Source organism: Colletes gigas, unplaced genomic scaffold, assembly GCF_013123115.1.
Source record: "Colletes gigas isolate AHSC1104 unplaced genomic scaffold, ASM1312311v1 Colletes_gigas_Sc00093, whole genome shotgun sequence".
NCBI lineage: Eukaryota > Metazoa > Arthropoda > Insecta > Hymenoptera > Colletidae > Colletes > Colletes gigas.
The window spans coordinates 112,224-128,639 of record NW_025106720.1 but is presented as its reverse complement, the minus strand read 5'-3'; the positions used below and the strand labels follow the sequence as shown (position 1 = coordinate 128,639).

Sequence of the window (16,416 nt, the reverse complement as noted above, 5' to 3'; positions counted from 1 at the left end):
ATTGCGGAGAGCTGGGGGAGAGAAAGGAGCAAAAATGGAGGTTCTATACTGGAGTGGACGGAGCTAGGGGAGAGGAAGAGAGACGAGGAGGAAAGGCGGGAGGAACGGGGAGGGGAGGAGGAAGCCTTCATGAAGAGCAGAAAGGTGCTGAGGTCGCCGGAGGAGGGAAGGGTGGGCGAGGAGGGGAAGCTAGGGAGGCTGGTCAGAGAAGTGAGGGAAATGAGGGAGGAGATGAAGGTACAGGGGAGGGAGACAAGGGAGGAGATAGAAAGAACTAGGGAGATGATGGAGGAATGGGAGGAGAGATGGAGAAGGGAAAGAGAGGAGATGGAGGATAGAATGGAGAGTTTAGAGAGAAAGATGGGGGAGGTGGAGTTGAAGGAAGGAAGGTTAAAGGGAGTAGAGGAGAGGATAGAGGCGATGGTGACAGGAAGGGCATGGGAGGGGCGAGGAGATAAGGCGGGCTGGGAGAGGGAGGGGGAAGAGTGGGAAACAAGGGTACAGGAGCTGGAGAGGAAATTAGAAGGGAAAGAGAGGGAAGAGAGAAGGAAAAACGTAATAATAAAGAGTAGTGAGGTAGGGAGGGAGGGAACGGCGATGCAAAGGGCTAGAGAGATATTGGCAATTGTGGGGGTACAAGGGGGAATTGTGGGGGCAAGGGAGGTAGGAGGAAGAAGGCAGAAGGGGAAGGAGTTGATGCTGGAGGTGAAGTTGGAATCAACGGAGGCAAAGAGGGAGGTGATGAGGGGCAAAGGGAGGTTGAGGGGAAGGAAAGAGAGAGTGGAGGACGATATGACGTGGAGGGAGAGGAGGATGCAGTGGCATCTAAGGAGGATAGGAGAGGAGGAGGAGGTGAAGGGAAGGAGAGTGAGGGTGTTATACGGAAAGATTATGGTGGATGGGAAGATGTGGTTTTGGGACGAGCGGAGGGAAGTACTTAGAGACTGGAGGGGGAGAGAGAAAGGAGGGGTAGAGAGGGAAGTAAGGGAGGGGAGTAGGGAGGGAGGGAGGAGAATGGAGGGACAGGTAGAAAGAAGGAGTGAAGAAAGAGGGGGTGCAAAAAACTAGGAGGAAAGGAAGGAAGGAAGAAGGGGGGGAGGGGGAGGAAGAGTGGGGAAGGGGGGAGGGAGGAAAGGGGAAGGGAGAGAGAAAGATGGAAGATAGGAATGGAGTGAAAGTATGGAAATGGAAGTCAAAGGCGGAGGAGGCGAGCGTTGAGATACGGAGGCGTAGTTTTAAGGTTAGGAAGTAGGAAACGAAGCGAGGCGAAGCGAGTCGAAGCGAGAGATGCGAGCGAAGCGATTGGTACAAGGCGCGTAGGTTAAGGTTAGGTTAAGAGTAGGATAAGCGGAAAGAGAGAGAGGGGAGGAAAGCGAACGAAGGAGGATAGGTAAAAGGTAGAAGTTAAGTTAGTTTAAGGAAGAATTGTGAAAGAAAGGGGAAGCCAATAAAATCTTACATACATACATACATAGTAACGCGGTCACCCTCCATTATAAAATCGGGTGGTACGACGTAACTTGCATAAACTTGCAGCTAATTCTTGCAAATTCTGCAAGGTGAAAGTATCACATACAAGCCTGAAAAAAAATAGCAGCGGGATCTTGAAGGATGAGCAACTTTTTGCCTACTTGTTTGCGATACATGCATGAAATTTTACATTTTATTTTCAGTAATGAATGTACCGGTTTAAAAAATTAATGGATAACAATTTTTAATATGTTAGTACTCAGAAATGTTCTACTTACTTCCAGGAACAGCATCCATTTTGCAGAATTGAAATTGATGTCTTCTAAAAAAACTTATGCACTTTTCACTCTGTGGTACGAACTGACTACGCTCTCGACAAACGACTGACTAACGAAGCCGAAGTTTGGATCGCAATTGCCATCCAGGTATAAAAATATGACTCATTTCATTTTCCCTACCCTAAAGAGACATCCTTAAACTGCCGATTCCAACAGGTAAAACCTCCATACCGAAAAATTATTTTTTGGGGTTTTGGCCACGATTTCACGATTTGGGACCACTGTGCGACGGTCAGAATTCGCTGGGACGAAAGTATTCATACATTATCATTTATGTTGATAGTTACGATGAAATCAGGACATCCCGATTAATGTAAATATTACATTAGTAGATTTCACGTTGGTCTGGGTTAGTACTAGTCCTGACGGGTAAACGTTAATATCAGATATTTGCAATATGGGGAGGGAAAGTAGCGAAACAACGTTAGAAGAAAGAAAACTTGTTATTCGGTTATACCAAGAAGGTAAATCATATAAACATATATCAGAAATATTGAAAAGAAGTCGATCCACCGTACAAAGTATAGTAAATAAATATAAGAAAGAAGGAACATTACGGAATAAAGAAAGAACTGGTAGACCCCGAAAACTAAGTACTAGGGAAGAGCGTAAAATTGTTCGAATTATTAAACAAAATCCAAATACCAGTGCATCGGAAATTGCATCAAACCTTCAGCAATATATGCACAAGGAAGTACGTACATCCGAAAACTGTTTGAAGAGTGCTGCATCGGGCAAAATACAACAGCAGAGTTGCGAGGAGGAAACCCCTTATTAGTAAAGTAAATAAAAAAAAGAGATTAGAATTTGCAAAAGAATATATAAACGCTAGTGACGACTTCTGGAAAAATATAAAATTTAATATTTTTGAGTCGGATGATAATAAAAAAGTGTGGCGGAGAACTAATACGGAATTGGATCCCAAAAATATGCAACCGACGACGAAATACGGAGGTGGAAGTGTGATGTTGTGGGGATGTATTGCTGCTTCTGGGGTCGGTAAATTAGTGATAATAGATAGGATAATGGATAAACATTTATATTTAAACATTTTGAAAGAAAATTTACAAGAAAGTGCAGATAAATTAGGTATTGGCAGAACATTTTACTTTCAGCAAGACTGCGACCCGAAACATACAGCGTATATAGTGCGTCAGTGGTTGTTATATAATACTCCCCACATGTTAATAACTCCACCACAATCGCCTGATTTAAATCCCATCGAGCACGTATGGGCGAAACTTGAAAAAAATATACGAAAACACGATATCACAAGTAAAGAACACCTAAAAGAAATATTAAAAAAAGAATGGTATAATATAGAACCAGACTGCGTAAAAAGTTTAGTGTTGTCAATGCCTAATAGATTACAAGAAGTAATTCGCCAGAAGGGCTATCCTACAAAATATTAATTTAAAAAATTAAATGTATGAATACTTTTGTCCCAGCGATTTCTGACCATCGTGTGAATTTCAATCCATATTAAGTTACTAAATGATGTTATTGCCTTTATTTTTTACTCATTTGTTGTTATAAGTGTTATGTATGATATACAGCAACATATGTTTGAATATAATTAATAATATAGAAAATATTGTTGCTTTTATTTCTATATTCCAAGTGTATGAATACTTTTGTCCCCCACTGTATGTGTTCCATACCACAAATCCAACACGAAACTGACTGTCTATGATATTTATATCCTTGTACAAATACGAAATAGTTTAATTGTTCTTTATTTATTTTTAGGAGAGTTTGCTTTAACAAGTATTCCCTAATTTTCTATATCACTATATTTCTTAAATGTTACCAGGTATGTAAATATGAAACCGGAATTTTTGTACAGAAAATACACGTTTATTGTATAAAAATGGTAAAAAATACTTTATTCAAAGTATTGCCCATCGCTAGCAATACATTTTCCCCATCTCTCTGACAATTTGTGGATGCCACGCCAAAAAAACTGTTCCTCTTTTGAGGCAATCCAGTCATCGAGTCATTGTCGTACATTTTCGTAAGATGTGAAGTGCTGCTTGGCTAGTGCGTGTCCCATCGATGCAAATAAGTAATAATCAGATGGAGCCAAGTCTGGTGAGTAAGCCGCGTGCGAAAGTATTTCCCAACTAAACGCCTCAATCGTTTCTTTCACCAGTTTTGCAGTATGTGATGGGGCATCATCATGAAGTAAAATCATTTTGTGTTGCCTTTTTTGATATTCTGGTCGATTTTCACGCAAAGCTTGATTCAAATCGATCATTTGTTGTTGGTAGCGTTTGGTATCAACGGTTTCGCCAGGTTTTAGCAACTCATAATAGAACACACCTTTCTGATCCCACCAAACACAGAGCATTGTCTTGCGCCCATAGCGATTTAGCATTGCAGTCGATGCCCATGGTTCGCCTGGAGTTACCCATGATCTTTTACGCTTAGGATTCTCGAAATATATCCACTTTTCATCGCCAGTCACAATTCGATGGAGAAATGACTTTCTTTTGTACCTGGCGAGTAGCATTTCGCTAGTGGTTTTTCGGTTTTCCTGTTGTCTTTCATTCAGTTCATGTGGAACCCATTTTCCCATCTTCTGGATCTTTCCCATGGCTTTCAAACGTATGGAGACGGCTTCTCGCGTCACGTTTAATTGATTCGCGAGTTGTTGTTGCGTTTGAGCATCATCCTCATCCAACAATGATTGCAACTCGCTGTCTTCAAACTTTTTCGGTGGTCTTCCACGTTCTTCGTTTCTCACGTAAAAATCGCCATTTTTTAATTTTTTAAACCACGCAAAGCACTGTGATTTGCCAAGAGCATGCACACTGTAAGCTTCGACAAGCATTCGATGCGATTCTGCAGCGGTTTTCTTCAAATGATAACAGAAAATCAATGCTGTCCGCAAATCGTAGTTTCCAGGCACAAAATTCGACATGTTCAACGCTATTAAAAACTATGCTATTGTATGAAACTTGCATTGTTGTGAGTTGCAAATCCTTATTACATGTCAAAACAAAAGAATGGCGTCAATGAAACGGTCTGAAGGTAACAACATTAACAGCTTGCGCCACGTATGGGGAAATTCCGGTTTCATATTTACAGACCTGGTACTTAATACATAACTGAATGAAACATGTCTAAAATGTATGGCGTGAATTGTTGTGACTGAGTCTTTTTTACGACTGACTAGCTGGCATTTTCTGTCTCCATTGAGTGCAGAGTGCGTATGTATGTGTGAGAGAGAGACATACGCGAGGCGAGTGAAATAAGAATCGAGAGGCTGGTCGACATTTGTGTCTCCGAACCACGTCGATCGATGGGACAGTCATCTGCTAGTATCGTCACATTCCATGTAGCCGTTTGGTTGTCCAGGTGGCAGGGGAGGGGAACCCCACGCACTCGTTTGGTTATCCAGGCGGTAGGGGACGTAAACCCCTCCACGCACCCGTTTTGTTGTCCAGGCGATAGGGGAGGTGAACCCCTACGTGGCTCGTCCCCAGGTTACGGATAGGGTCAGCCACTGGGATGGGATGCGGGGAAGGGATCATCAACCTGAGAAGGCTGGTGGCCGCATCCTCGCATGGCATCCCAGAGATCGGAGCGAAAGTTCCCGCGGATCAAATACCAGCATGAATGTGTGTGTGAATGGGCTGGGGCATGGGCTATTTGCTGCGGATTATACCTAAGGCCGCAGGTTGGCCAGTTGGCTACGGGTGAGTCCTGCGGCCAACGAGACCCCGCGGCTGGCAGCTTAGTCCCATGTCACGGGGCCGCGGGCACTGGTGACCAAGCATCTGCAGTTGAGTGGAAGGAGTGCCTCCCACCGGGAGGGCCCTAAAAAGGCACGGCGCGACGGGGGACTCTGTGATGGCACACTAGAGTTCCCGATCCCCCACCAGGTGCCTGAGGATGGTCACCGTGGGGTTTTAGTCGATAAGAATTCGGCACTACCCGGCGGCCCTCCCTTCGGGTGGGCCCCCGGGTGTCCATAAGAATCTCTCCACGTAAAAAAAAGGTATGGTTACATTATTCAACGTGAACGAAAATCATTGCGAAAATTTCGTTTATCCTCAGATTCCTTGTTGCATTTTGAAATTTAAGTATATTTAAAAAATTAATAACAATTCTATTCGTAAGTAACTGGGGACAATCGAGGTGCACGTACACATGAACACTCATGAATAACATAATTGTGGTGCGTGTTTATTTAATTGCATAGTGGCCAGTGCCTGAAAGGATTATTTGTGGACACTCGCAGACACAGTGGACAATCGTGGGGTATGTATGCTCGCATATGGGTGACTCTTTTGTGCACAACATTGTGTATTAGAAGTGGCATTCACCCTTTCTGTGTAAAAATCTCATCGGCCGACTTTTGATATGCCCTTCTAGATTTTCATAAGACAGAATAAATCACATTCAACGTAAGGTGTTCATGTTCTCATGAGTAAACACAGAAATCTAAGGCTGTAAATAGAATTTTTCATGCTGCATAAGAACCACTAGCGCTGGCTTGCCACAACCTTCAGTGGGTATGCAGCTGTTCGCGGATTACCATTCTACAGGCGGAACTTTAAACGTTAATAACTTTCTAACAAAGCCTCAATCAACAAATTAGTATTCCTGATTTTCGTCTTATTTTGGCTTCTAGAATCTCTCATTAAAATTTTTTCCAGGGGTGGTCGAACACCCTGTGTAGACTGTGTCGATGTGAGATTTTAGGAACATTAGAACGAGATATTGTCATCGAGCCTTATCATAATTCGGTAGTCACTATTTAGCAAGTCACATGTGTTTCTTTATTTCACTTTTCATGAAATTACATTTTGCTTGTAAAACTTTGATTATCTATCCTTTAAACCCGCTTTTGGAAATTTTCAGGACTTGAGTTTATGTTACGAATGCCTATACACTGTTTTTAAGAAACGAATGATGACTGTAAAACGACACTGTAAACGTCCTGGGCTTTCGGCCCACCAACCTTCATCTCCTTCATAGAGCAGGGAAGACAATTAATAATTTGTTCTCGTAGTTACCATTGTGCAATTATACTTCATTCAAAAGTAAGCAATGAATAATCAAATTGATACATAAGAATGGGTTTATTACAAAAAAGAATCATTGACAGAGTGAATTAATAGGTTTAGCGTAGAATGACCCGATTTTAACGTTAGATATTGAAATAGTAGCAGACATTCATATTTTTCAGGGAAAGAGGGAGAGAGGTAGGGAACAGCTTTATCTAAAGGAAGGGAGAAATAATAGTAAGCCAATATACAATTTACTGCTCGAATCAATCCTCAATTATCAAAGGCAAGAGAGTTGTAAATTATTATAATCTTTCATATTAATTTCGGTGCAAGAGATATTAAACAACAATCGTAATTGACAAAAGGGATGTAACAAAAAAAAGCAAACATAAAAATCGCTCCAGAATTATTTTTATACATATTAAAGATTAAAATAGTTTGTGAATACTTTAGAACATTTATAAGTAAGTATTGATCATTGTTATATACTTAGCACTTTAAAAAAAAATTAATGAATAAAAGAAAAATTAAGCCCAAAAGAGACACTCGAATCTACGGTCAAAAAACTTCCAGCGGTTCCACAGTCCGACACTTTACTGCTGGGGCAAAGGCACCGTTGAAAATATTGTCGATTCTTTAAAATATATTGCGCTTAACGGTTGCCTTTATTTTATTTTGTTCAATTCTTATGTAATTCTGCTTAGTGTAGAAATATTGAACAGTCCACAAAACACTCATATATTAAAGAATGCATAAACATTCAACATGTAAGTTACTATAATACGTAGAAAATGAGGAAAAAATCGGTTTTTATTTTTTCTCACTACAGCGCAACAAAATGAAAACTCTGAAAAAATGCAGAATTATAGTAATAACAATACCTGTTTACTGTAAAAATATAAAAGTAGTTCTGTAACTGCTTCAATGCATAATTGACACTTTTCAGCATTTTTGCAGTTTTTTATTCAATAGGACAAAAGACATTGAGCAAAAATATGATTTTCTTTATCACTCCATTACTACCCTCATCGTCGAGATTCCGAGTTAAAAATTGGCATAAAGGGTTTTCTTTCGATAAGCTATCGAATGACCCATTGCAGGTTCAAGTTGGTTTGAGGGCACACTTAACCTCCTTATTCGGCTATACCCTTTTGCAAAATCGGTTGTCAAGCTGAAAACTATAATCGCGACCGATCAATATTTTTATTGCCCACTAGCAATTGAAGATTCTCGGAACCTTACTCATTGAACAGAAGCAGGAATCGCAACCGATCGATAATCTCCTTGGCAGTTGTCGAAGCTTCTCGATGTTTCGCGAAATCGGGAATTAGCACTCGCGCGCATGTTAGGCGACCGCTTGCGGCTAACAACGAACCTCAATAAATAACGAATCGCGAGAATCACTGGTTTATTCACGCTGCATATGCCAGAGGAGACTACGTAAGATAGGGTCACTCACCAATTGAGAATGTACGTTTGAAATAAATTGGATGTCCGATCGTAAAGTCTTGTCTCAAGAATGTACGATTTAAATAAACCGAGCGCCTGGCTATTAGAATTTTGTATCCGCATGGTGTGTCAATTATTTTGTTGCTAACCGTCCGGAGTTAATAAAACATGATTGTGATCTGCATGTACTAAAATAAAAGGTACCTAACGAAAATATATTCCTTATGTTCCCAGAACTTATGCCAATAAATTATTTTGATCTTTTCCCGAATCCTTCTTATACTTTTCATTTTACAATCAGATGACTGTGGCAGATGCTACACGATACGCCAACAGGGGTGACATCCTCAGAAATTAGTAAGATGCTACATTAGTTAATAAATAATAAAAAAAATCTACATAAAAAAGATGTATTGTATAATTTCAAAGTATCTCCTTATTTTCTTTAAAAAGTACAATAAATATTGACAATAGTTTAAAAAGAAAATTCATAAATATGAGATACTTTTAGAGCAGTTACACGAGAATCCCTCCTTAATAATGCATCAGTGAATATGAAAATACTCACTTTTCTTCTTCTCAGCTTCTTCTAGTCTTTTTTGAGTCCACTCGTTAAAAGATGGTATATCCTCGTGTGGATCCGGAGGTACTACCGACACAACATCTTCACCAAGAACAACTGTAGCAGTTTCGTCCATAGTATGTCCCATTAATCGAGTACTGGCTTCACTATCGCTCAGAACTGGAGCCGTTGTAACTACTTCATCCACTTTTGCTATTTCATCAGGAAGAACTTTAACAATCTCGTCTTCGAGCTCGAACTCAAATCCATCAGTAATAATAGAACCTTTTTCAGCCCTCACTACTACTACTTCGGATTTTTCGTCGTCAACTGCATCTGATAATAGTAATAGTTCTTCGTCCGAAATATTCGTTTTGTTAGATTCTAGACCAATTTCGTCAATAATTGATGTTGATGGAGTTTGTGTGCTAGGTGAAATTTCTTGATCTCCTTTCTCCGTTTTCTGTCCGATATGTGTGGGTTTTGTTAATAACGATGAATTCTTTGTAAATAATTTTACATTCGAGTATTCTGAATTGAATTTTGGTTCTACTAAACTTTGTAATTCTGCTGCAGCCGTATTCACCAAAGTCAAAACTGTTGCATCCTCAGTTTCAGAAATTCTGCAAGAAAGTAACAATGTGGATGTAGACATGACAATCTTCTAACGCAAAAACTGTTTCTTTGTACATATTTAATAAAAATGCCGTATTATCAAGACAAATACTCAAATGTAAACATTGCCAGTGTTTCTGTTCGTCATACTATTTATTCTTTTTTGTTTATACAGAAGGTTTTAATGACCAAACTTTGTCAGTATATTCTACAGGTCTAAATAACACAAAACTGTTGTATACAGGGTGTTCGGCCACATCTGGAAAAAATTTTAATGGGAGATTCTAGAGGCCAAAATAAGACGAAAATCAAGAATACCAATTTGTTGATGGAGGCTTCGTTAAAAAGTTATTAACGTTTAAAGTTCCGCCCGTACTGAATTTTGTTCATGAAAATGCGCAGGATTTCGGGGGTATGTCTATTCACCAAAAATGATTGTAATTGACTTCAGCAACCAATAATAATTTTTCCAGAACGATTTGAAATTTTTTAATTTAATTGTTAATAACTTTTTAACGAAACCTCAAACGAAAAATTGATATTCTTGATTTCCGTCTTATTTTGGCCTCTACAATCTGCCATTAAAATTTTTCCCAGGAGTGGCCGAACACCCTGTATACACGGTGTCTTGTTTAAGTGAGTGCAGTAGGTAGTCATTAAAAAAATATTCGTACAAAAGTTGTTTGCTTGGACGGGCTACATCATGTAGTAGTAATTGTTTTTTTGTGGACAGATTGGTGGAGGAGATATGAAGATCAATTTAATTTTCGTAAATAGAATGCTATATTTTTTTTCTTCAGAACGTAACAGTAGGCACTGTATCAAATCCAAAGAGGTGCTATACGACAGTATTCTGAGTTTGATAAAGGAAAATCTTTATCTCATGTTTACGTACTGCATCGGTCAGCGACCGACAGCCAACAGCCGCTGCTGTGTAGCGTCAAATTTGACCGTATGAAATTATTTTCCATTTGATTCTTTAATTAATTCTTTAATGATCGACAAATCAGTTTAGCAATAATCTTCAATCTCTATTTATAATATCATAACTGCAGTAACTTGATACTGTTGTGCCTTGAATGGCACTTGCGATAGCCTAGTGATAACTTGACTAAGGGTCATTGCCTACTGCTCAACGAAAGGAATCCGCGGATCAACAATATATGCTAACCGCAGCTCGGAAGCACGACTTTCCCATTTGGGATGCTGACTAAGAAATTACGATTAAATAATTCGCGATCGACAATATGTGCCAATCACGGCCGAAAGCGCAACATTCTCGGTTGGGAATTAGGCCGATGATCGATTCGGGTGGGGTTGTAAAGTCAAACCAAAGAAAATTGACAATTAGAGTTACGAATAAACAACACATACTGTCTGTACGAGTGAAGTTTATTCCTGCCGCCCGCTCGAAGTCCGGTGAATACTAATTCTTCAACCGCTCCCGAGTCTGCAACCTTCCACGCAGTACGTTAAACCCTGAGGGGTACAACAATAGGAACGCAACCAACGCTGCTCAGTAGCGGCTGTTGGCTGTCGGCCGCCGACCGATGCAGAACGTAAACATGGGATAACGATTTTCCTTTATCAAACTCAGAATAATATCGTATAGCACCTCTTTGGATTTGTCTGAATACCTACTATTACTTTCTGAAGAAAAAAATATAGCATTCCATTTAAGAAAATTAGATTGACCTTCAGATTTCCTCCATTACACCACCCACACAAAAACAATTAGTACCACATAATGTAGCCCGTTCCACCAAACAACTTTTATAAGAACATTTTTTTAATAACTACAACTCCTTTCGAGATATCGTGCTGTACTCACTTAAACAAGACACCCTGTATAAACATAGATCTTTCAAAACCTTTAGTAAACAATTATGACAAAAATACGGAATACGAAGAAAACAAAATCGCACTCTTGATTATGACAAAAGTAAGTGGACAGATGATAAAAATGAATATCAATGGAATTTAATCAATATAGCATCGATGTTGCATATTTAAGCTTTATTTACTATTTATCCTCAAAGTATACAGATTCTTTAATTTACAATAAAAATTAATATTGGTAATGCTGTAGTTTAGTGACTTTGCCCTAAATGTGTTTATTTTTTTCCAGTTTTTTTCCGAAGGGCTATATTTTAACATTAAAAAGAAATATAGATAGGGGGTAGTTGAAAAAATAATGCGGTTTTGCATTTTTTTTACAAAACAGACTTAAATTTTAAGAAACTGTAGTATCCGTGTAACGACCCCGATGATTGTTGTGTATGTTCGGAGCAATACTCAACAGGTCAAGGTAATCTCTGGGGTTGGTGAGTGATGTTGATATCTGACTTCTGTGGGAGTAATATGGGCAAACTTCAGTGATCCCGCGAAACCGCATGTTTAATGTGGAAGAACAGCTCACTCATCAACTGACTGACGGAGGATTATCCGGTCAATATTTCCTCATACCCAAAGCGTTGTAGGGTAAATCGGCGCACCGTCTAACCTGAGGTTTGAGTTTGGCGTCGGCTCGGATCCGGCGTCGCTCACTCGATAGGGGTGACATAAAACCTTTAACATCAATTATGGCGCGGGTCTATCCCGTAACATTTTTCTGTAGAATCATTTTGGTGTCGATAGGGCTAACCACCCGACAAGCTGCTTCTAAGCTTCGGCACCCGTAAGTAGGACTTTCTTTACACCGCGATGGGGGTCTCATAATGACCGAACCGAAGGAAAATATATACACATACTATGGCATTGAATAAGGAACATACAAACCAGATGTGTAGGAAGGGAGGCAGCGGAGATGAAAATAGAAAAGATGACGAAAAAGAGGAGATACGTTCTTGGCGACGACGTTCGCCAAGGAATTAAAAAAAAGTACACTGCCACTCTCTCGGTCAAAGTCTTCGACGAAGCCAAGAGGGTGAAGAGTATGGCGGAGAGGGCCGAGAATCTAAAAGGTACCTGTGTGAGGGACTTAATATTTGCAGCAGAGTACATTAGAGTGGCCGTGACGGAGCTCCTGTCACAGAATAAGAAGATGGCCGCAGAGGTCCAGCAGTTAAAGGACGAGCTGGAGAAAGTGCAACAGGAGCTGGAAAGAGCCAGAGGTCAAGAGCAAAAAATCACCTCTACCACCATCCCCTCTACACCCAAGGAAAAACGTGCCTCCATTCACCCTGCCGAGCATGCCACTGACCTCGCCCCTAATTCTGCCTTTATACCGGCAAACAAAACGGTTAGGAAGGGCGGCGGGGACGGTCCAGGGGAGAAGTAAGAGAGAACAGACTCCTCTCCCTCTGCATGGAATGTTGAAGCCCTGGTAAAGAAACTGTGAAGAAAGTGCGGTTCCGGGCGATTAGGGAGGAGTTGCTCTCCTCTCTCGGACGCCAAGCCGTCACTTCCTCACGGCGGAAATGGGTTGAGCACCTGCGCCCAGTGAAAAGTTACAGGTGACGGTGGTTAGGGGGCCACCCCAGCATCAAGTGGGGGCGACCGGCCTGACCAGGTTGCAAAAGAAGAAGGCCCAAAGGAAGAGAGCGCTGGAGAAAAAGTGGCTGGAGTCCGCAACCCTCTCCTCCGGCCCTTAACCTATTAGGCGGCAGGCTATGCAACGCCCGGCGGCGACGGTTCATAAGGACACGGTAGCATCGTCGCGTCCCTCTCTTACTCCTGCTCCTGTTCCCTTGTTGTCACATCCCCGAGCGGACAACACGTACCGTGGAATCTCGGCGGATGCCATAAGACGCGGTAAGCCGGTTTCAAAGTCCACCGAGGCTTCCGCGCAAAAATACGATCAGCAGTAGATAAACTGAGGATATCATTTTCACAATCATTTTCTCCATACAAAAATCTGTGCATTGACGAAAGTCTTTTACTATACAAAGGGAAATGCTATTTTGAACAGTTTATACTTTCCAAGAGAAGTAGATTCGGCATCAAAACATTTCTCCTATGTGGCTGTAAAACCAATTACATATTGGACTTCATAATTTATGTCGGGAAAAGAACAGATATTAATCAAAATAACATAGCTATTGGGATTTCTGGAAGTGTTGTAATGACGCTTCTTCAACCACATCTATGAAAGAGCCATACATTAATCACTGATAATTGGTATACGAGTCCACGCTTATACAGGGTGTTCGGCCACCTATAGCAACAATTTTAATGAGCGATAGTAGAGGCCAAAATAAGACAAAAATCAAGAATACTAATTTGTTGGTGGAAGCTTCGTTAAAAAGTTATTAACGTTTAAAGTGCCGCGCTTACTGAATTTTTTTCTCGAAAATGCGCAATATTTCGGGGGTATGTCTATTCACCAAAAATGACTGTAATTGAACCCTACAACCGAAAATAATTTTTCCACAACGATTTGCAATTTTTTAATTTTCTCGAATAATTTCACACCTTCTTTATTTTTTTTCTCGAAAGTGGGCAGGATTTCGTGGGTATGTCTAATGACAAAAACTGATTGTAATTGACCCCCGCAACCGAAAATAATTTTTCCACAACGATTTGCAATTTTTTTTCTCCGTTGAAAAAAGGCACCTAATTGGATTTTCAGTAAGGAATTTTTTTCTCGAAAGTGCGTACGATTTCGGAGGTATGTGTAATGATAAAAAATGATTGTAATTGATCCCCGCAACCGAAAATAATTTTTTTAAAACGATTTGAAAAATTTTTTTTCGCCGAAAAATTTCAGCACCTACTCGATTTTTTTTCTCGAAAGTAGATAGGATTTCGGAGGTATGTGTACTCACCAAAAATGATTGTAGTTGACCCCCGCAACCGAAAATAATTTTTCCAGAACGATTTGAAATTTTTTAATTTAATTGTTAATAACTTTTTAACGAAGCTTCCATCAACAAATTAGTATTCTTGATTTTCGTCTTATTTTGGCCTCTACTATCGCTCATTAAAATTTTTGCTAGAGGTGGCCGAACACCCTGTATAGTGACAGTGAGTTAGTTATTCCGTGCCACCTTTTCCGAAGACATTACAATTTTGACGACGAGGGTAAACGAACAAGTTTTCGCGGAAAATTGGAATAACACACGCCACAAGAGTATCCACGGTATGCGGAAGCACGGTAAACGAGAGAAAGTGTCCGCTACGTAGAAGAAAGGCTGTACTGCAAATAGAAGATCACAGGATACAGCAAAAAAATTTAGTACTTTGGACAATAGTAAGATATAAATAGCTGATAAAGTAAGTAACATAAATATCAGAATGTTTAACGGATGTCTGAAATAAATGAAAAAATCGATTATACAAAGACGTCGTGGATATATTTATTAAATAAGCCACAAATAATTAAAATCCTAGCTACGTTAGGATTGAAATACGACGAAAAGTGCGGAATAAATGAATTACGTAGAATTTTACGCATTCATGTTCGCGACGTAAACAAGGAAGCCGGCAATAAGAAATCGCGAGACGAAGTAAACGATAACAATGGGAAATCAAAAGTGATTTACATAATGGCAATAACAATTTGAAGCTAGAATTCCAATTAGGAAAAGATGATTAGGAAACATACACGGAGAGATTAGAATTGTATTTTGTAGCGAATGATATGAAAACAGAAAAACGGGCCGCAGTTTTATTAACAAAAATAAGTACTGATACATATAAACTCGTACGAGATTTATGCGCGCCAGACAAGCCAAGCACAAAGACCTTCGAAGAACTAGTTACAGTGACTCGCATTAATATTCGGACACCATGCTGTGTGCGAGATTATTGCTCTATATATTTGTTTACAATAGTGTTATTGAATTGTTTTTTTCGTAATATATTAAAACACTTATCGTAGTTAGTAGAAACATAAACTTTATTTATTTCACACACATAGTTTTTTGCAAAATAAGTGATAAAGTCAAGAATGTCGAAATTTAACATCGCAAAAATATTCGGACAGTGAATAACTTACATAAATTTTATATAAAATATACATATTTTTTGAACAGTATTAATATTTCGTAGGTTGACCCTTTTGTCTTATTACTTCCTGTAATCGTTTGGGCATATTGGATATAATTTTATTTAAATATTCCTGTGTTATACATTTCCATTCTTGTAATAAACGTTCGTTTAATTCTTTTATTGTTTTTATGGGTGTTGTTCGAATTTTACGATCCAATTGATCCCATAAATTCTCAATAGGATTTAAATCTGGCGATTGAGGCGGAGGGTGTAACACTTTAGGACAGGTATATAGTAAGTATTCCTGTACGATTCTCGATTTGTGCTTAGGATCGTTGTCCTGATAAAACTTAAAACTATTGCGTATGTTCATATTAACAGCACTTTTGATTAAATTTTGTTTCAATAAGTCTAAATATTTCATCTTATCTAAAATGCCGTCGATAAAAACTAGTTCACCAACACCTGCAGTTGAAATGCAACTCCACACCATTACACTGCCGCCGCCGTGTTTCACTGTTGCTCTCAAATTTTTTAATTTCAATTCTTCGTTGACTTTACGCCATATCGTTCTTCGTCCATCTGACCCAAAAAGATTAAAGGGTATAGCCGAATAAGGGGGTCAAATGTGCCCCCAAACCGAATGGAACGAGCCACGGGTCATTCGATAGCAAAAAAAAATAACCCCTGTGTGCAAATTTTTAACTTGAAAGTCTCGACCGTGGGGGTAGTAATGGGGTGAAAACGAAAATCATGTTTTTGAATTATTTCTCTTGACCTATTGAGTAAAAAAATGTAAAAAAATTCAGAGACATTTCCGGTACCGGGGCACATACTTTGGGAGATTTTCAGATTTTTTGATTGAAGAACCAGGTAGTGAAAAATAAAAAACAGCAAAAAATGCCGAAAAATGCCGATTACGTATTGAAGGAGGCCCGGAACTACTTTTATACTTTTACAGTAAACGGGTATTACTATTACTATTACTCTCAATTTTTTTCAGATTTTTCATTTTGGTGCGCCGCAGTGAAAA

The 16,416-nt window shown here is 39.5% G+C and overlaps 1 protein-coding gene across 4 annotated transcripts in view; it reads right to left on the bottom strand.

Moving 5' to 3' along the window:
• LOC122404019 (SUN domain-containing ossification factor) overlaps positions 1-16,416 on the bottom strand; it is a 158,455-nt gene that overhangs the window by 53,187 nt on the left and 88,852 nt on the right. For all 4 annotated transcript variants that reach the window (XR_006259670.1, XM_043407869.1, XM_043407868.1 and 1 more), the window contains exon 5: positions 8,844-9,460. Coding sequence is in view for 3 of the 4 variants with exons in the window: in XM_043407869.1 (XP_043263804.1) it covers positions 8,844-9,460 (617 nt within the window). In the remaining variant the exon portion in view is untranslated. The remainder of the gene's footprint in view (positions 1-8,843; positions 9,461-16,416) is intronic.